Below are 20,772 nucleotides of genomic sequence, written 5' to 3'. Positions count from 1 at the left end.
AGGATCCTCACCTCTATCAGGGCAACCTAACGAGAAATGGTTATTTTAACATCTGATGCTGAGAGCAGTTTTTTTTATGATACAAGAAGGAACTCCTAACAGGTTCATTTGCATTTGAATCAGCAGATGGGAGCTGGGTAGAATGGAAAGTATATAAGAAACTATATAAACTGTCTCCTAAGATTAGGATTCCTTCTTGGGAAAAGGGGGGCAAAGAGACTGGAAACACGTTAATTAATATAGGAAATTGAAAGTGAAATTTCTAACCTGAAGTTACCACAATTCTCCTATCGGTTCCATCATATTTGATGGTTTCAACAATGTTGTCCTTGAGGTCACTCCAGTAGATCCGGTCACCATTCATATAATCTATACAGAGGCCTGTTGGCCAACCGAGGTCCTCCTGAACCAAGACTTTCCGACGCTGCCCATCCATCCAAGCGGACTCGATTTTAGGATTTTCGCCCCAGTCAGTCCAGTACATAAACCTGTAACAGAAGGTTTCCTCATGGTGGCATTTCATCAGGTGGAAAAACCAACTGATTTTCAAAGAGGCCTGGGTCCTAAAGGATGCTGCTTTTATATCTACATGGGACAGGGAGAGACAGGGAGACAGGGGAGAGTGGGTGCATCTGTAAGCTCTCCTTCATGAGAACTGCACATTCCAAATACAACCTGGACAGTCCTGTCCTAGGATATATATCTAGACCCTTCAATATATATATTGATATATAATCACAAAGGCTGTTTCTTGAATGCCCACTGTATAAGAAGGCACAAACCTGTGTTTGGAATGTATCTGAGTAAAAAAAAATAAAAGATTCCTTTCCCATCCTAACTGTTTGAAAATGTGTTCTTTTGCAGCCAATTAATACTTGATTGTAGAAGAACTGAGTAAACCAAGGATTGCACCACATTAAGTACCTAGAAAGGATCAGGCAAGATAAATGGATGGTCAGGGCAGCTGTGAATGTAGGGTGATGGGCAAAGACCACATTAAGCCAAGCCCTAGCCTAAGAGTTCCAGGCAATGCTGTGTCAAGGAAAGCATATCCACATAAGGTTACCAGTTATTCTGATTTTTCAAACCAGAAATACAAATATATTTTTTTAATTTTAATGTTATCAGGACTTTCCTGGTGGTCCAGTGGTTAAGAACCCACCTTCCAATGCAGGGGGGACTTGGATTCCATCCCTGGTTGGGGAACTAAGATCCCAAATACTTCAGAGGAGCTAAGCCTGTGACCCGCAACTTTAAAGAAACCCTCACATTGCAACAAAGAGCCCACGTGCTGAAACTAAGACCTGATGCAGCCAATAAATAAATAAATCATCTTTTAAATATCTAATGCTATCAACTACATTTACTTAAAGCTCTGAAGTTCAAGTCCAATAAGTATACGGGCCATGTTTAGCCCATCAGCCACCAACCACTTTGCAATCTCAAGTCTAAAGCAATCATCAGGTGTTGCTCAATCCCTAAATTCTACTGAGAAATGTGTGGGTTTTAGACAAACCGCGGTGTTGAAAAACGTGGCTAAACCCTTCCCCATACGCAGTGTCTGTCTACTGAAGCCTGTTTGGTCCTAAATGATCTTTAGGGCATATTATAGTTCTTGAAAACAGTCATAGCTGCCACTCAAAAAAGTCCAAGGACAATTTCAGTACAATTGGGAATAATTGAAAATTATCAAACATAATTTTTTTGAGAACCCAGTGGAAAATATTGCACATTAAGGACTCCTTCAAGTACTTACCCTAGCTTGGGATTCACAACTATTGCAGCTGGTTGACCCAGTTCAGTGGAAATCAGCCACTTTCTGTACCTTCCATCAAGTTCAGCCACTTCAATCCGTTGCCTCCTGGCATCTGACCAGTAAATATGCCTGAATTTAGAGAGACAAACAACTGAAAAGTCTAGACTGGACTTCTGGGGTGGAGGTGTGAAGACCAGAGCATTTAGTTTGGAAGTTCTGGCCAGCAAGACAGCTACTCAGACACCAGTGATAAGAGCACAGCCTGTCTCTCAGGAATGCCCCAGTCTCTTCAGCCAGGGGACATGTGAGGAAAGTTACAAGTGATGGGGTGTGGGGTGAAGGGGCTATTCAGGGAAGCAGCAGTATCAGCCAGGACGAGCAATGATGGTGACCCTCACACCTGGCATGATTACGAGACAACTGCTTCTAGGTAGGAGTCGTGAGGCTCTGTGGGCCTTTCGTTCTGACTGCCTGTGAGTCAGCTTCCTCCTCAGCCAAGAGTCCACCAGCATCATTAGGAATCTGGCATCAGCTTCAAGGATGAGTGGAAACAGCCACTCAAAATAGCAAACTCAGCAAAGCCACCCTGCCCTTATTCTTCAGGCTTCAGGTCTCAGTCTCAAGCAGAAAGAGCTGCAGTACTTTCTTAAATTCACTCATTCATTAAGGCTGAGAAAGAGGGAAAACTTCAAACAAGAAGAAAGATCTGCCATTGCCAGGCTGGTTTTCAGAAGGAGGTGCTAAAGTCTAGAGGTGCCAGTTCATGATTCTCTGAGGTCTTGTTTCCTGACAGGAGTTGCTGAAATGAGTCTCCTGTTATCCTGCAAGTACAGTGGGACCTGCCTAACTTCTGCAAAGATGCGCAAGTCTTCCAGGAGTACTAGACAAGTGTGTGAAGAGGTGAAAATTAATACTACAGATGACTCTCTGTTGTCTCAGAGGGCAGCAAACATTTTACACTACTACTTCATTAGAAAGACATAATGATTCTACAAATGATTGAGTTCTGATTGTAATGTAGTCACTTTCCCGTAAATGTTATTCCAACCCAGGGCTCTTCCTTGAAGAAGGCTTCTTCCATATCAATTTGCCTCTCATGAATCTATGTGATGATAAACCTACTTAAGGTTCTTATTTAGATATCATTTAAACTGGCTCTGGTTCCTGAAGTTCTAGAACAGCACCCCTATTAGCTCAAACCCAAAGCTTAAACAGGAAAGTCAAAATTCCAATCTGTTCAGACAACACAGCCTGCTAGGAACACAATGCGTGGACTGTTCCTCCTCAAAATAATCAGCATCAAGGCAAGTGTTTCGTCTCACTGCTATGCTGGTAGAATGCAAGGCTGTCCCATTTCTTCAGCAAATGAGCGGTGCTGCCATACTGAAAGTTCATTTTGGAATCCAGAATTCTGTTGGCAAAAATGCTCTCCTAGATAGAATATAAAATCTTGACCTTGAGGCTTTCCCCACATTTTTGAGGCATAAAGGAAGTGATAAAGTTTACCCCATTACCCCCTTGGGTAAGCAGAGGTAGATGCTGGGACGGGAATAAGTCCAGGTATCACTCAGCTGCCCCGAGGCTGAGTGCACCCATAATCTGGGTCAATTCATGTGCCAAGCTGAGCAGAGGGGAGCTCTGGCCAGAAAAGTAGAATAGGCAGAAGAAAATGAAGCTAAACTTACCTTCCAACCCAGTCCACTGCTAATCCATCAGGCTGCACTATGTATTTCAGGTCCAGGTTAATTTCCATCACAGGATTATTGCTTCCAGATTCAAAGTTGGGAATGTAGGCACGTTTGATAGCACCAGAATTAGAGCCCTCCCCTAGCACAGTGTAATATACAACACCTGCGGAGGTGAGGCACAGAGATCAGGTGTGTGTAAGCAGCATCAGGTAAGGGAAGAACTGGAGTCTAATCAGGTGAAGTATTGTTCATTCGTTGATGTCTCTGCTTCCTCAGTGTTCCTGTAATACTAATAGTTCAATGAAACCACTATGATCAAACCTCAAAATCTATCATACTTGACATACTAACTATAAAAGCTTCAACTGATAACCTACTGATAATTAGTCAGCAGCATTGAACGGTAATTCATTAAAATATATTTCAGCCAAGAGCCTGTTTACCCTCATTAAGATCATGTTCTAGTTTCAAAAAAAGAATATATAGATTAACTAGGGGCAAATTGTTATGAGTTTAAGTCCATACTGGCAATAATGAAGCTGTGTAGAAGAAAAGTCTTATTTTATGTATAAACTAAAAGATATTGGATAGCAGGCACTTTAAACAGCATAGGAAGGGACTTTCCTATGGTCCAGCAGTTAAGACTTCGCCTTCCACTGCAGGGAACAGGGGTTCAATCCCTGGTCAGGGAACTAAGATCCCACATGCCACATACTGTGGCCAAAAAAAATAAAATTTTATTTTTAAAAGCATAGGAAGACTGTGCCTTTCAGGGCACACACTTCCCTAGGTAGGAACCATTCTTGAAAAGTTTACTGCATTGTATGATGAAATGTGAAATAAATCTTACATAGTTTGCAAAGCATGTTCATATCTATCATCTCATTTGACTTTCAAAACAACTCTCAGAGGGAGCCAGGCTGAGCAAGATTACTGCTCTTATTTTACAGATAAGAAATAGAGATCCAGAGAGTTGTTACAATTATTTAAGGTCATAAAGCCAGTAGACGAGGGAGACAGGCATACAATATAAGTTTTCCTGCCCAACAACCATCTCCCGCATGCCATATAGAACCATGAGAGACTTAGCAGTAAGCATCACTTATTTTTCTTCATCAACTACACACCACATACACTAAATTAGATGCTGGGTCAGATGCCAGGCATGTGGAGATGAATTTGATTCAATCTCTGTCTCCAAAGAGCACATGGTTAAGGTGTAGGGAGAAAGATGTGTGGACAACTAGCTGTAAACTCAATCCAATGTGGATAAAATGCTACAGGTTCACAGAACCGAGATTATCAAAGACACCAGAGGGGAGGTGACTTTGAACTGGGATTTGAGTAGCAATGTTCCAACCATACAGCGGTGGGGAGGAACAATCTTGGCAAGAGCAAAGACAAGGAGACAGTGAACAAAGGGATGTGAGGCAGTCCTGAAAGAACAGTCCCCAGAGATGGGAGAAGTTTCAGTGAGAAGCTGGGAAACAGGCTGGGCGCACAGCCACGCTGAGCAGTCTGGAGCATGCTGGGTGGGAGGAGCGTCCTCTTCCACTCAGGCAGCAACACTTGCTCATTAAAAATCCATTCCCCAAAGTTCAACACCTTATCACTCAGTGGATTCAACTGATATCGGTGACAGATGCCAGGGTTCATACTCACTGAGGCCTGTGCCCTCCGGATCCCAATCATAATCCATAGCCTTAATGCGCTCCTGGTCTTCAAGGTACTCTGAGAACTGAAGAGATGAGAGGTTGTATTTTCGAATTCTCACATTTTCAGGCAGTAGCAGCAAAGGAGGACTACCTGGAGACAAAAGAAGGGCTGATTAATCTATTTGAATTCTACCTGAATTTTGGATATAAAACAGCAGATATCCTCCCTGTCCTTAAACACACACACACACATTTTTCTAGGAACTGAACTCTGCTAATCAGTGGAGCTGACCATAAACTGGGTTGCAAAATCTGTGACATTCTTGTCTCCATTTCTGTTAGGGATATAATCAGTTCTTTATCTTTAGGTAACAGTTTAAAGCAAAGTCAAGACTGAAATCCCTGGATAGTTACCTCATTTTCACTGATTTTTTTTTTTCACTGACAATAAAACAAATAAGATTGTAGACATTCATTCTCACAGAAGAAATTCAATATATAGAGTCTTACTAAAAGTTTACCCAGAAGTCTTCATTTCTCATTCTTTACTGACAGATTTTAATGATTCTTTTAGCAGGTAATCAGCTCCATGACCTAGTTTAGCTTCTAGCTAATGACAAAAAACCAGCTTGTTCTTATTTTTTTTTTTTTTAGTTAAAGCAGCTATGTAAATGGTGACTATTCCAAGATACACTGTCTAGAATTTTTTTTAATTTACTTGCATAATGTCAATCAAACCCAATTTAAGTAACTTTTAAAAGTTCATTTTATGTAGTTTCTTTATCTTGATATAATGTTCTACATAAATTTCTCATTTCAGTCATCTCTTTGGTTAAAAGAGTTTAAGATTTTCTAATTTGCTGCTTAATTACCACACCAACTGTTCAAATGCCTTCACCCTAGTTTGCATTCAGAGTCAAAAATGCTTAAAGGGTAAAATATTTAAGTATGCTAGTCAAATGTATGCTTTGTACAAAAACTCAATTTGTACAAAGAAATTGAACAGCCATTTTACCCTTAATATGCAAAATAAAAATGTCGCCTTCTTATCAAGTCCTTAAACTCAATTACAAACTCAATTCAAATCCATAAGATTATAAAGACTCCTTAACTGAGATATGCTGATTTATATCAGAACTCTGGAAATCTGGACCATGATACTTCTGACTTTTTCTTTTGCCATTTTTATGTAGTCTCTATTTCTGCTTTTACTCAGGCCTGATTCACAGATACTGGCATTAACCAAAAATGCAGAGCTAATGATTGAAGTCGTAAATAAGCCAGACTCTTTCTGTCTGTGATCAATAGTCCATGAACAATAAAAAAAAAAAGTTTTGTCAACACAGTGGTCCTGATCTGCCCCAACTGACTATGACCCATTGAATGGGATGTGTTTTGTGACCTATTTTGGATTACTGGACCTCAAACCTTGACCTCAGTGGAGTGGAAGGCTTTGCTGACTACCATTCTACACAGAGGCATTTGTTATCTGAATCCTCTGGAGAGGGATATCCTGTCCACTTTTTGAAGTTTTTATCCAGGTGGACCAGAGGCTAAATCCAGAATAATAACCCTTGACTCTTGTTTCAGTGCCTATGTATTTGTTGGGGGTTGTGGTTATTGTTTTGATTTGTCAGGGGAGAGGAGAAGAGAGTGGGTTGGGTGTTGGAAGAGAAGCAGCTGGTGAATTTAAAAAATAGGACTCAAAAGTTTATTTCCTGGTATATTGTAGCCCTCGGCTTCGAGTCTTTGAAAGTCAGTTAATCCCCCGTCAAAGCATCATACCGTCAGCCGCACACCGTTCTCCGTATCTGTCACTCAGAGATGTGAACCCTTCAGCGCAGGAACACTCATAACTTCCTTTGGTGTTATGGCAGATCTGAGGACAACTCCCAAACTGCATACATTCATTGATGTCTGCAGGCAAAATAAAACCAAGTGAGCAATATCTGCTTAGAGCCCATCTCTTCCTTAGAGATCCTGCTTCTGTTTAAATCCATATTCACAAGCAATAATGATGAGAAAAGTGCAGATGAACACAAGTCATGATGCCAACATTTGCAGAACACTAACCAAACTTCAGATACTATTTCACATGCATTTCAAGTTTTTCCCTCATTTGATCTTCCAAAACGACTCTCTCAGGCATGGACTGTTATTGAACCCAAAGTCCCAAAGACCAGATTTAAACAGAAGCAGTCTGACTCTGTACAACAGCAGAACAAGATTTTCCCTTTGGGGAAGCAGCTGTTGTGCCACTGGTATTTGGTACCACTTCCCTCCTGCTAACTGGTTCCAGGAAGGGGCGGCACTGATTTGGCTTTTTCAATTGAGTTCTTAGGCATCAGCCCTCAAAAGAACTATTCTAATCATCTGAGTATGGTACATCATGAAATAGGAATAGTAAATTCAAATGATCAAATACACCTAAAATCCTACTTGATATTTACCATCTTGGTAAGCGCCCCATCTTAGAACTCATTTATATAAGTCTGACATAAGGGTGTAATAAATACGTATTGTCTGAAGAAAGGCAGACTTGTGTTTGTTAAAGAGAAATTTTGATCTCACACACTGATACAATAGGGAGCCACCGTCAGCCAAGCCTTCATTCATCACATCAATTTCACAGACATTACTGAAGATGAACTATCACCCAGTGCTATGCCAGACACCAGTAAGACAGCATGGAAAAAAAGCAACCGGCATGAGCTTAGCCCCATGAAGGGAATTAAGCCATGTTTAATAAAAGGGAATGAGTGGAGAACCTAAAAAGTACAAGGTTCTCCTAATAGGAACTGGAGGAAATATAGTCTACCTTCACAGAGGTTTCTGTCAATACTATTGGGTTTGAATCCAGGTCTACAGGAGCAGATGAATCCTCCTTCACGTAACTGGGTACAGTTGTGTTCACACAGATTTTCAGCACATGATCTGTCTTTTCCTGTATCTGAAACGCAAAATCCCACCATTACAAATGAGAGGTACAAAGCGGATGAAGCACAAGTGAACCCTCAAGTGGCCTATCAGAAGAGCACCTACAGATGGCCCTCAGAGAACATAAGTCTCGAGGTGCCCCCTTTCCATAAGTTTTGCTGAGTATCAGAGACCTCTCTACAGGTACATCTGCCAATGCCCTGAATTCCATCTGTACAAATATATGTAATGTTAGATCCTTGAGGCAATTTTCTGATTATACTCAGCACTGCCAAGATCATCCTGCAAGCATCCATTTCTGGACAGAATCAAAAAGCCAGGGACTCTTTACAACTGTCACACCTGCTCCACTATCTTACTATTATACAATGATATCAATATATAAATAATATTTGTGTGCATGCATGCTAAGTCACTTCAGTACTGTCTGATTCTTTGTGAACCTATGGACTGTAGCCCATCAGGCTCCTCTGTCCATGGGATTCTCCAGGTAAGAATACTGAAGTAGGTGGCCATGCCCTCCTCAGGGGCTCTTCCTGACCCAGGGATCAAACTCACATCCCTTACATCTTCTGCATTGGCAGGCAGGTTCTTTACCACTAGTGCCACCTGGGAAGCCCAAATTATATATATATATAAAAATATATAAATATTGATGTATATATAATATATATATCTCTCATGTGTGTATACATGTATATATAGCATATATATATACACACACATATAAATAGAAGGCATTGATTCTGTTTAAAAGAAAAGGAGGAGAAAGGGAAATGAAAAGGAAAGCAAGCGGATGAGCAGCACCAAGAACTGGTATTTAAAATGAGAATTCTATATCTTAGTCAAAGTAGCCCAATGCAGTAAGACTGAATTCCATCACAGATCCACTTAATATCTGAAAAGAAATGTTGCTTCCATACCAGATTAATGCCTGGGCTAGCTTGCTTGCTTGCTTGCTTGCTTGCTAAGTTGCTTCAGTCGTGTCCAACTCTGTGCGACCCCATAGACGGCAGCCCACTAGGCTCCTCTGTCCCCGGGATTCTCCAGGCAAGAACACTGGAGTGGGTTGCCATTTCCTTCTCCAATGCATGAAAGTGAAAAGTGAAAGTGAAATTGCTCAGTCGTGCCCGACTGAGCCTACCAGGCTCCTCCGTCCATGGGATTTTCCAGGCAAGAGTACTGGAGTGGGTTGCCGTTGCCTGGGCTACCTAGTTCCCTTAAATAAACCCTGCTTTTAACGCAATGTCATTTGAATTAGAAGTACTATGGTGAAGAACCTGCCTTGCAGTGTAGGAGACACCAGTTCGATTTGTGGTCCAGGAAGATCCCACATGGCATGGGGCAACCAAGGCTCCACAACCACTGAGCCCCTGCTCTAGAGCCTTCGAGCGACAACTACTGAAGCCTGCAAGCCTAGAACCCACGCTCCACAAGAGTAGCCCCTAATCGCCGCAACAATGAAGACCCAGCACAACCAAAAATATAAATAAACAATTCCTCAGCAAGGAACTTACCTTAAAAAGAAAAGGTACTATGGCTGATTTTAAGCCTTTTAACTTGCACAGGCAATTGCAAGAGAAACCAATGCTTGATCCAAGCCTAACTTGGAAATACCCGCAAAGTCCTGGAACCATCCACATTATCAGTTAGTCTCCAGACATCAGAACCCAAATTGACCTTTTGGTTCTGCAAATTCCCTCATGTTTATGCCTTTTAAATATTTAATTTAAATCACATTATTATGTCAAAAAGTCCAATCCTATTGAGAAAGTGTGTGAAACAAATGGCAAATCAACTAAATGTGGTTGGTTCTTCATCTTCCTTTGTAACCCACACAGGAGAAAAATTTGCCAGGAAATCCTTGAGGGGCCTCAGAAAGAGGCTATTAAAGCCCAGGAAGTTGGAAGCATGTGGAGCTAACTAATGTTACCAAGTCCAGACTTGGAGGGTTTGAAGAACTCCCTCCTTTTTCCTAAAAAGAAATTGAGGCCTGGTAATGTTAGTATGTATTCTAAGTGGCACAGCTAGTGGCAGAGGAAGTGGGAGCCAGTTCTTCCAGTCTGGAGTCCCAGGACGGTTCCAATTCGGCCCCTGCCCCTCTGTGTGACCTCAAGCAAGTTATTTAAGCTGTCTGAGCTTTATTTTAGACATAACGGCAGTAATCCCCTGGAGCTAATTTGAGTAACAAACTAAAGAATGTATGTGGGGCTTCCCTGGTGGCTCAGTGGTGCAGAACCCATTCCTGCTAATGCAGGAAACACAGGTTCAATCCCTGGTCGGGGAGGATCCCACATACGGTGGAGAAACTAAGCCCATGCGCCACAGCCAACCACTGAGCCTGCGTGCTAGCCCGGAAGCTTCAACTAGTGAAGCCCACACACCCTACAGCTCATGCTCCACAGCAAGAGAAGCCACTGCAACAAGAAGCCCACACGCTGCAAGGAAGAGGGGCCCCTCTCCTACAGCTAGAGGAAAGCCCCGCACAGAAATGAAGACCTGCTGCAGCCAAAATATATAAATACATAAACATTGTATATATAAAAAAAGAATGTATGTGAAAGCATTTCACAAACGCTATACAGGACTACCAAAGGGCAAATTATTAGCATGCCATTGCAACATTCACTTCCCGCTAAGCTAGAATCATCCCTTGTTTGTGTACATCATACCTTTCCTACACAAAAATCCTCCCTTAAAAATCTGTGTTCCTCCCAAGGTCCCCTGTGACATTTCTATTCTTTTAAAAATATATATTTTTTTTAATTTATTGGCAGTGCTAGGTCTTAGCTGCAGCATAGGGGGTCTTTAGTTGCTGCATGCGGGATCTAGTTCCCCAACCAGGGATTGAACCAGACCCCCTGCATTGGGAGCACAGAGTCTTAACCACTGGACCATAAGAATGTCCTGACATTTCCATTCTTACCAACTACTCTTCCCCTCTGTGCCAAAGATACTGCATTTGGCTTAAGATGAAAAAAAATGTGCAAATTTAGAAACAAAATAAATAGCTTTAAGGTGCTGACAGCCACCTAGTGAACTGGGAAGAGGCTGTGCCTTTCAGTTAAAGGAGACCAGAGTTCAAATCCTGACTCAATTTCTTAATGACAGGAAGACACAGCCAATTTATTTAACCTGTAGGGTGGTTTCCTCATTGGTTTAAAAGAGAGTGACAGAGAGACAAACAATACCTAACTCACAGGATTTTTACATGGATAAAATGAAATAGTCCTATTTAGTATTCATGTAGTATTCAGCACAATGTCTGGTATAGAAAAAGTGTTCAATAAAGAAACACCGCATGTAAACGAAAGACAAATGTGGTTACCGTTTACTTTATGTTATTGCACGTTTTTCAGTAAGGTAACCCGGGTTACTACCATGAAGTACAAAAATAATTATTTACTTACTGCATCCCGTCTCGTCGAAATTGTCGCCACAGTCATTAACGTGATCACACACCCGGTGCTGTGGAATGCAACGCCCATTGCTACACTTAAACTCATCCGGTGTACAAGGTCTAGGAGTCGGTTCTACACCTGTAATTTAAGAATAAGTTCAAGTCAAAACATTCTCTTTTGTGAAACAAGATGCTTCCTTCTGTGGCAGAGACAGTGTTTCTCACAAATAAGCTGGTGCTTCCCTACAATTCCTGGTCTCCCTTGCAGTTAGCCTGGGGCCAGATCCAACCAATGGACTATGAGCATAATGGACACCTGTCACTTCCAGGCCTAAGAAGTAAGGAAACTGTCTCCTCCATTTCTCTCTTCTCCCGCCTCAGCAACCTTGAAGACTATGTGTTCCGGATGGCTTAATACAGGATGAAGGGGGCTGCCTGACCTTCGTCAAACTTTAGGCCTCTGCGGGTGTAAGCCACTGAAATGTTGCAGTTCGTCTACTGTGATGCCTAGCAGTGATTCCTCTAACATCCTCCTCCATGGGAAGAATTTTAGCTTCCTATCCCTTTTGTCCACACTGGGATTTGATCACATCCTACAAATGTCTGGCATGATTAATAGAGGAAGTGGAAACAGAAGACAAAAAGATGTAAACCAGCCCCAATTTTTAAAAAAGGTTTTATTTCCAGGTTTTCCTCCTTTTGTATTATGCTTCAAACAAACATATTAACAATGTTATAACCACTGGCTCATCTCTGCCCCAAAAAGGGGAAGGAGAGGGAGGGTATAAACTTGAACGTGGAGATGGTATCAAAGTCTGCCTGACATAGGATGGCAACTGGCAGTAAGCATCTAAGGCCACATCAATATAAGGAATAGAGACTAGAAAAGCATTTATCCAAATTTCCCCAGCTAATATCCTTTTAGGAAAAAAAGTAATTGGACTCAGGATAAATAACCTTCCTGACTGACTTTTTCTAGGTAAATTAAATTGCCCAGAAAATTAATCACCTCTTTCCTTCAATGGATATATGGAAAACAGTCTCAAAATGGAAAAGCACAGATTTCTCAATACCTAAAATATTAAATGCAGCCATTTATCTCTTAAAATAATCTATCATTTTTCTCTTCTGGGAAATGCATTTTCATTTTAAAGAAGGATATTAGATAAGCCCTGTGAACACTAGTGCAGCCTTGCTCAACATGAGCTTTTCAGCGGGACATTGAGAAGTTCCCATCCCTAGATTAACAAGTAGAAGCTCTAGGCTGAAGAGTGACCAAACCTCATCTTTGAAAAGAGATAAACCATTAGTTTTTCAAGTGGGACTCAAACCACTATTTAGTATTTGTTCTCACTTCCTTAAGGAACTTTCCAACATCTGGTTCAAATGAAATAGGAAGAATGGGGGAAGGGCTGCATCTGAGTACTGTGTGTTTAGGGAATCTTGCAAATAGTAATGTCCATGGAGATCTGCAGTCATACGCACAGCTCTATAGAACAAACTGAAATCCCTGAGGTGCATTTTGTGGACTGCAGACAACTGGGGGCCTTTCTTTTTCCCTTCTCCCTTTTGACTTTTGCTTACAGAGCTCCTTTTTCTCATCACTTCCATCTCCACAGTCATCCTCCTGGTTGCACACCTCATGCCGATAAATGCAGCGATTGTTGTCACAGCGGAAACGGTATGGTGAGTCACAGGCAACATTTACTAGAACACAAGATGAAAAAGCAGAAGTTTACATTAAGAACAGAACATAGGGTCAGGATATAAAAACACTCCTGTTGCCAGCACCAGGCTTGGGCTTGCTTGATTCGCCCCTTACTGGCTTATTTGATTAACCAATTGACAAACACATCTTGAGCGTCTTGTTGACACACCCTGGTGCTGCGCTGTGCACCAGGTTCAACTGGGGAAAAGAAAGACGCAGTCCTTATCCTCATGGAACTTTTATTCTAGCAAAGAAACCAACTTCACAAATTAACCATTCAACTAAAACTGTGGTAAGAGCCCCAAAGGAAACATGCTATGAAACCAGCTACTGGGAAGATCTGATATAGATCTAGGGGAGGAGGGGTCAGAAGGGGCTTCACGTGAGAAGAGTCTGGGTCAGGAGGAAGATGGCAGGCTTCTGGACCTGAATAAAAGATCTCTGTGGCTGGAGCTAGAGTGAGGAGGACAACGGTGGCCGGGAGGTTGGAGAGACCAGCAGGACTATACACGAACTCTCATCCTAACAGCCAGGAGCTCACTGTTTGCCCCTCCGACTACAATCCAGAAAATGAAGTCTTTTCATTAAAGTTCTACACCATGATGGAATTTCCTTCCTCAATTTCCTCACCTATTACTTTCAAAGTTGACATCTCAAAGCAAACACGTACTCATTCTGTTACCCAGAGTTAGATCTCTGGCTGATGCTCATGCCCCTGTGAGGAACCTACAGGTAAAACCCAGGGCCCTTGGTTAGAACAGGGACACAGTCCTCTACATGTACCAGGAATTCAGAACTCAACACACAGGTGTCTTCCTCTTTCCCATGGACGACATGGGCTGTTTGATTTTCCTTCTGCCTTGGTACCACACACAGGAAGCAAGAGGAGAGATTTTTAATGAGGTTGAGGGGAAAAAAAGAACAGCTGCAAAAGTTGGCTCTTGGAAGTATTGTTAATAGAACTTCACAAGGATTATTTGTGGTGAAAGGAAAATGTAACATTATAAAACAGTGTGGATCATTTTCATGTAGCTGTGTCTCTGTCTCCCCAAAGTTTAATCTTCCTAATTATGGGCACTTTATCTTATAGTGGGAAACAACTTTTCCAGGATTTATTTGACAGTTACACATGTTTAGGCTCTTTTTCAAGATTCTTCAACTGAAAAACAAAACAAACTATTGTTAGTTCCTTAGAAGAAAAGATGTGGCAAGGGAAATATTGGGATGCCACTGGGAAAATATAATGCAATTTATATTTTAATTATATAATATAATTAAATTATCTTGATGGAAGGAATATTCTGATATATTATTTTCTAGAGTCAAATTCTAAAAATGAATAGTGAGGGCTAAAATGAATAGTGAGGAATCTAGGACATTGAATGGAAGAGGTGATGATGAGAACCTCAGAAGTGAATTACAGCTAAATGAGACTAAGAATTAAGAGTTCCAAGAGGAATGGAGGGCTTCTACTTACATGACATTCTTAACCTTGGCTTGCATCTGAATCACATGGTGGGTGAGGGAGGGGTTGGGGAGGCCGGTGGGCAGCTTACTAATGCAGAGATTGCTGGCCTCCACTGCCAGAGATTCTGATTGGGTAGATGTGAGATGGGCCTATGAATCTGTTTTTCTAACAGGTCCCCAGGTGATACTGACTCTCTTAGTGACAGAGATGACGCCTGAGATCTCCAATGACTCAAGGCATGGAGCAAAATGATCAAAACAAACTTATGTTCATTCACTTTGCTAAAATGCAGTAGTTCTCAACCAAGAGACCAAATTAAAACCAAAGGAGCTTTTTCAATATATTTTTGCCCAGACCCAAAATGTCCTTGGACATTTGATAGGTCTAAGCCTGAGGTGGGACCAGAGCTTGTGCTTCTAAAGCACCTTTCCCCAAGGGATTCGGATGGGTACCCACATTGAGATTGACTGGTTTAAAAAATAAATATGCACCATACAACAGAAAGGAATTAGATGGGCTTGAATTATGATGTAAAGTGAAGTGAGTTTAAAGATTAAGTGGTTTTAATATTTCCTAAAGGTGCTTTGTGAAGCTCCAGAGGTTTGGCAGAAGTACTCTGAGGGGCATTGAAAGTGGGGTGGAGCAGGAAAGAAATACACTCCACCCTAACTCAGACTTCGACCACAACAGACCCGCCTTTATCTATGCATATTGGTTTTCCAACAATTTCTTTTGAGGCCACTGTTTTCAAAGGCCACAAAAATGTTTAAAACTATGGATGTCTGCCCAACTTTCTCATGTCTCAAGTAGAGAACTAAGGAGGAAGGCCAAGGAAAGTGCACTAATCAGATCATGTGTCCAATACACAAAAGTTGTACATATGCCCTCCCACTTATGCTCCACATAAGAAACACTGACACCACCACCCCTCAGTCTCTCACTCACAGCACAGATGGAGTTCTTCATCGGAACCATCGCCACAGTCATTATCACCATCACATTTCCACGATGAATGGATACAAACGTGATTTTTACACTCAAACATAGTAGCTGGGCAGTATGCACCATTGGGAAAGCGGGTGGCTGTCGGTGGGGAGGAGACATATTCAAATGATTAGAAATAGATACTTTTGGAAAGCTAACTGGCTATTTCTCCTTTTATAGAAAGAATTCTCCTAATAGAAAGCGTTCCATTATAGCCTGCTCTTTCCTGATTCAACCACAAGTACTGCGGCCTTAAACCGTCTGAAATTCTCATGGAATGTTTCTTAAGGGTAATTGACTAAGCCCAGTATTTAATGACATGAGTCATTCTATGGACAGCTTTGGGTTTTTTCTTTTTCAGGTAAGTGAAACTTTTCAGCAGGGCCAGCACTGGCTTTTCCTATCATACATTTAAAGTCTCTTGGAAACCAAGGTTTTAAGATGTGGCAACCACATGATCAACAAAATCCATCATAGATAAGCATCAACAGTTAATATTTATTCAGTGGTTCAAAAAGACTAAAATACAAATGATCATATAGGCTTTATACTTTTAAATGGTTTTATATGCCTTTATTACAATTCAGAAAATGCTTAATGCTGGAACTTCAATATGGTTGAATACCCATTTATTCATTGCTTGAATATTCTTTTCCTGCCAAATTTTTATGTGATTAATGATTTGTAGAGTAGTTGATAATATATAAATACTTTCATTAGCACAGACATAATATATTCTCTATATATATATATTTGAAATATTATTTATGAAATATACTTGAATGACTACCGTGAAATATATAGACACGATGACTCAAGCCCCATGTAAATTGATAATTATCAATGAATGCTGAATAGAAAATATCTATGACCTTTCAATCTAAGAAGTGGTGGCTAATGGGTCTAAACAGCCATAACCATACCAATTGTCTAGAAACTTACGACAATTGGCTTCATCAGAGGCATCACGACAGTCAGCCACCCCATTGCACTTCATATGTTCAGAAACACAGTGCCCACTATCACACTGAAAATATCCAGGACGGCAGGTCATCATCTCTGAAAAGGAAAGAATGTTATTTCCAAGGTGCCTTGGTATTCTCAGACAAGTTTTAGCTCTGTGGAGGGTAGTAAGTATTCCATCGCATTCCTATCCATACCCAGTGACTGGCTCACAACAAACCCACAACTTGTGGTTAGTGAGTGAATAAACTCTCAAAAGTTACACCTTCCCCATTCAAGATACGGAGATGGAAGTACCAATCTCTCCTCTAGTTAAAATGAGATTTTTAAAACTCTCGTGTGATTTTCCCCTATTATTGATCTAGAATGCTCTAAGGTAATCATACAGCTTAGAAAGTACAGAGAAGAAGGTACTGTAATGCTAAGGTTTCTATATTACTGAAAATACACATAAGTCATCTTACTCTATAAAACCTTACAAACACACATTGGAAGTCCCTGTTGTTGTTGTTTCCTGGCTAAGGCATGTCCAACTCTTTGTGACCCTATGGACTGTAGCTCGCCAGGCTCTTCTATCCATGGGATTTCCCAAGAGAGAATACCAAATTCCCTACTCCCCTCCAATGTGCTGATCCTAGTACGAGACTCTATGGGAAGCCCCTCAAACTGCTGTAACAGTTACCGCAGTCCCGCTCATCTGAGTTGTCCCCACAGTCATTGGTTTGGTCACAGACCCATCGAGAAGGAATACAGCTCTGATCATCACATCGGAACTCGCTCTCTGTGCATTTCCGGGGGGCTGAAAAGGAAAGCCACATGGCCATTAGAGGGCACCAGGACTCATACACAGTAGACTGGCTTAAGTATCCTCTGTGCCCAACCCCGTCCTGTGCCCCAAGTCCCAGACCATCCAACCTGCAAAAATAGACTTCTCACTTCAATTGTAAGTCTGTTTTTAGTCAGTTATAATTGCAGGTGAAACCAGCACCCTGATTCTTTCCACAGCCCATACTTTCTCATTTCCAAAAGGAGACTAAAGTTAGAGTATATTTCATGTTAGTTAATCTGAAATTGAAAAATATCATAAGGCAATGATGTAAGTCACCTCAAGTTCTTTTTGAAAAAAAAAGATGTTGTTGAGTGTAAATAAATTAACAGACAAAAGACATACTTGGGTAAATATTCTTTTCCTAGAGCGTGATTACAATCTGCTAAGAAGATGAAAAGTAGAAATGTACCAGTCAGAAAGCAAGAGATCAGACAGCCATCATCCTACCCTTTGAGGATGAATGGCATTGACAGTTGAGTTACAAAGAGCAGACATCCCCACTCCAATGGCACATGGGAAAGAAGGACCCCGAACACTCACCACAGTTTTCCTCATCAGAGCGGTCTCCACAGTCATTTTGCCCATCACATCTCCAGCGAAGAGGGATGCAGCGGTGATTTGTACACCGAAATTCCCCAGAAGGTTTGCATGTCATCGACTCTGCAAATCACAGTCATTGCAAATACTGCAGAAGCCCATGGTCAAGGAATGCCAAAGTAGTACTGGCTCTCGTGAGGTGGTCTCAGGCTTATGCTACCCTAGTCTCGAGACTCCCAGAGGGAGGAATGCCAGCCACATTTGCTGTCAATACTCCTCTTTAGGCTAAACTGAGCCTATCCTACTATTTGAAACTAAATCCATTCTCTCTTGTAGTAAACAGTTCAAAAAATGATTTGGTCCCTGGCTTGTAATTTGCAACAAAGGCCTGAAAAGGGAAATTAAATGATGCTGCCAGCCAACAAAACATGTCCATTGCATTGTCTCTAGGTGATTAGATTCAGTGTTATTAAAATAACTCATTATCTTTCCTACCTCTCTTCCAACTAAACACAACACACACTGTTTTTCAGCTAGAGAATATGCCTAATCTTGGAAAATTCCATTAATTCATTTGGCCTTTAGTCCATAGAATCTTTCTATATTGCCAAACACAAAAGACGTGGAAGGTCAGAGAGACATTCGAAATACCAAAACCTCCAAATAAGAAATATTTTGATTTTGAAATATCCTTTTTAGAGATACATATCAAATTTTTTCTCTACCTCCTCCCTCCCATCCATTTCAATCAGTCTGTAAGACAAGACAAACTTGTCAAATGTAAATAAGACTTTCCCATTTGTGAGAAATTACACAAATTCCTAATATCTTCACATTTGGGGAGAGATTTCATTTAAGATGATATAAATGAACCTCCCAGTACCCCTGTAAAATGCCGGGATCCTTATAAAATCGCTGTAAAATGCAACATGTTATTAGAGGCAAACGAAGGAAGGACGACGTGGGCAATCCAGACCCGCTGCTGGTGAGCTCTCGCCCCTCCCCCCACGCCGCGCCTCCTACCACAGTCCTGCTCGTCAGTGTTGTCCCTGCAGTCGTCAACGCCGTTGCACACAGCCCACTTCGGGATGCAGCGGTAGTTTGTTTTACAGCTGAATTCCGTATAGTTATCACAGCGATAGGAGGGGCCCACTGAAAAGACAGGAGGGAGCAAAGTAAGAACGAAAGTCGTGGTCCTGCCAGGAAACCACAGACACCTTCCACGGTGACCATGTTATCAACCAAACAGACTGTCTTTTTGGCAACCGTGTCTCGTTTGTGCTTAGTCGCTCAGTCGTGTGACTGACTCTCCGCAGCCCCATGGACTGTAGCCCACCAGGCTTCTCTGTCCATGGAATTTTCCAGGCAAGAATACTAGAGTGGGTTGCCAGTTCCTACTCCAGGGGATCTTCCCAATCCTGGGATCGAACCTGCATCTCTTGCATTGGCAGGTGGGTTCTTCAGCACTGAGTTACCTGGGAAGCCTGTGTCTCCTTTAGGTGTGATTTGTTCACTCAGAGTAGAAAGACAGAGACCTTAGGTTTTCTCAACACATCATTACAACTCATTTATGTTGTGGTCAGACTGTTGAGGGGGGAATGGGGTGGGATGGGGGAAAATGTACCCTGGTACATTTTTTACTGGGTTTGAAGTAAAAAAAAATCACTTCACATGAGGTTCAGGTCCCTCATTCACCTTTGCTGTCTCTCACCAGCTTTCTCTGAGGCTCAAAACAGAAGGTGCAAGATAAAAATGTAAGTTCTTTTATCATATTCTGTAGTTAGACATCCCGTGGGCAGGGACCAGGAATCCGCCATTTGAGACCCAGGCATGTGGTTCAAGCTGCAGGCTGAGCATGCAGCTCTCCTCTGCATTCTTGGGGAAAGCGAAGAGGGTGCATGCCATAGGGCCACAGCAGGGACTATGCACTCTCTCTAGAGCCACACAGAGCTGCTCTCAGGCCAGACCTGCACACAGAACTCACAGCATTCCTGCAAGGGCTCGTCTGAGTAGTCTCCGCAGTCGTTGTCTACGTCACACTTCCATATCTGAGGGATGCAGTGGCCGTTGGCACACTTGAAGTAGCCAGGCCGGCAGGTCCTGTTGGCGCAGTGGGAGCTGTCTTCGTCCGAGTTATCGTCACAGTCGTCCTGCATGTCACACTGCCAGGATTCCGGAATGCAACGTTTGTTGGCGCACTGCCATTCGTAGGGCTCACACTGGTGATGCTCTGCAAGCGGTGGCATTTGGTTATCAGTTTGGAAGGCTTCAGGAACAGAAGCCCCTAATTTACTCTAATGGATCCTGTAGAACTCCACTATACTTTGCTTTTAGAGGACTTAGGGCCTAATGCACTTATTATTAACCAGTAACACTACACGGGCAGATAGTCCTTTGACTATTACTGTCTCCTACATTCTTAAAGATCTTTTTCTTGCATATAACATTAGAGGATGAGGATTGACAGCCTACTAAATTCACTTTCTCCGGTACCTGTTGCCCTAATGGACAACAGTTTTCAAACTATATGTTTGTTGCTATTGTTGATGTGCTACTTTTGGTTATTTTTTGGGTTTTAGTGGAGTTTTTTTTTTTTGAGAGGGTGCTTTTTAAAACTGGAGACATAAATAAATATCACAACTGAGAGTCCCTGTTTAAAGTGTGGGAATCCCTGATTTCACCCTCAATATTAGCTCTTAAAGAAGACTCTATACACAGTCCACAGCAAAGAACCACCAATATAGACAACTTAAAATGTGGGATGGACTCTGAGTTGTCTTTTTCCTCCCCCAGGATTTTGGACCAGATTTTGATTTGCTATTCAGAAAACCCCCACAGAACCTGATT

General features: G+C 41.8%; 1 protein-coding gene across 1 annotated transcript in view; it reads right to left on the bottom strand.

Annotated features, from left to right (window-relative positions):
- LRP2 (LDL receptor related protein 2) overlaps window positions 1-20,772 on the bottom strand; it is a 178,421-nt gene that overhangs the window by 14,156 nt on the left and 143,493 nt on the right. Inside the window, exons 56-69 of the mRNA XM_006059973.4 lie at window positions 19,910-20,155; window positions 18,949-19,077; window positions 17,929-18,048; window positions 17,242-17,358; window positions 16,539-16,655; window positions 15,558-15,695; window positions 13,021-13,143; window positions 11,447-11,575; window positions 7,918-8,049; window positions 6,885-7,016; window positions 5,107-5,250; window positions 3,442-3,607; window positions 1,757-1,885; window positions 268-488 (exon numbers count right to left, since the gene is read on the bottom strand). Of these exons, the coding sequence (XP_006060035.4) occupies window positions 268-488; window positions 1,757-1,885; window positions 3,442-3,607; window positions 5,107-5,250; window positions 6,885-7,016; window positions 7,918-8,049; window positions 11,447-11,575; window positions 13,021-13,143; window positions 15,558-15,695; window positions 16,539-16,655; window positions 17,242-17,358; window positions 17,929-18,048; window positions 18,949-19,077; window positions 19,910-20,155 (2,043 nt within the window). The remainder of the gene's footprint in view (window positions 1-267; window positions 489-1,756; window positions 1,886-3,441; window positions 3,608-5,106; window positions 5,251-6,884; window positions 7,017-7,917; window positions 8,050-11,446; window positions 11,576-13,020; window positions 13,144-15,557; window positions 15,696-16,538; window positions 16,656-17,241; window positions 17,359-17,928; window positions 18,049-18,948; window positions 19,078-19,909; window positions 20,156-20,772) is intronic.

This window comes from Bubalus bubalis, chromosome 2 (genome assembly GCF_019923935.1).
Source record: "Bubalus bubalis isolate 160015118507 breed Murrah chromosome 2, NDDB_SH_1, whole genome shotgun sequence".
Taxonomy (NCBI): Eukaryota; Metazoa; Chordata; class Mammalia; order Artiodactyla; family Bovidae; genus Bubalus; species Bubalus bubalis.
This window is presented reverse-complemented; position numbering and strand designations above follow the sequence as displayed.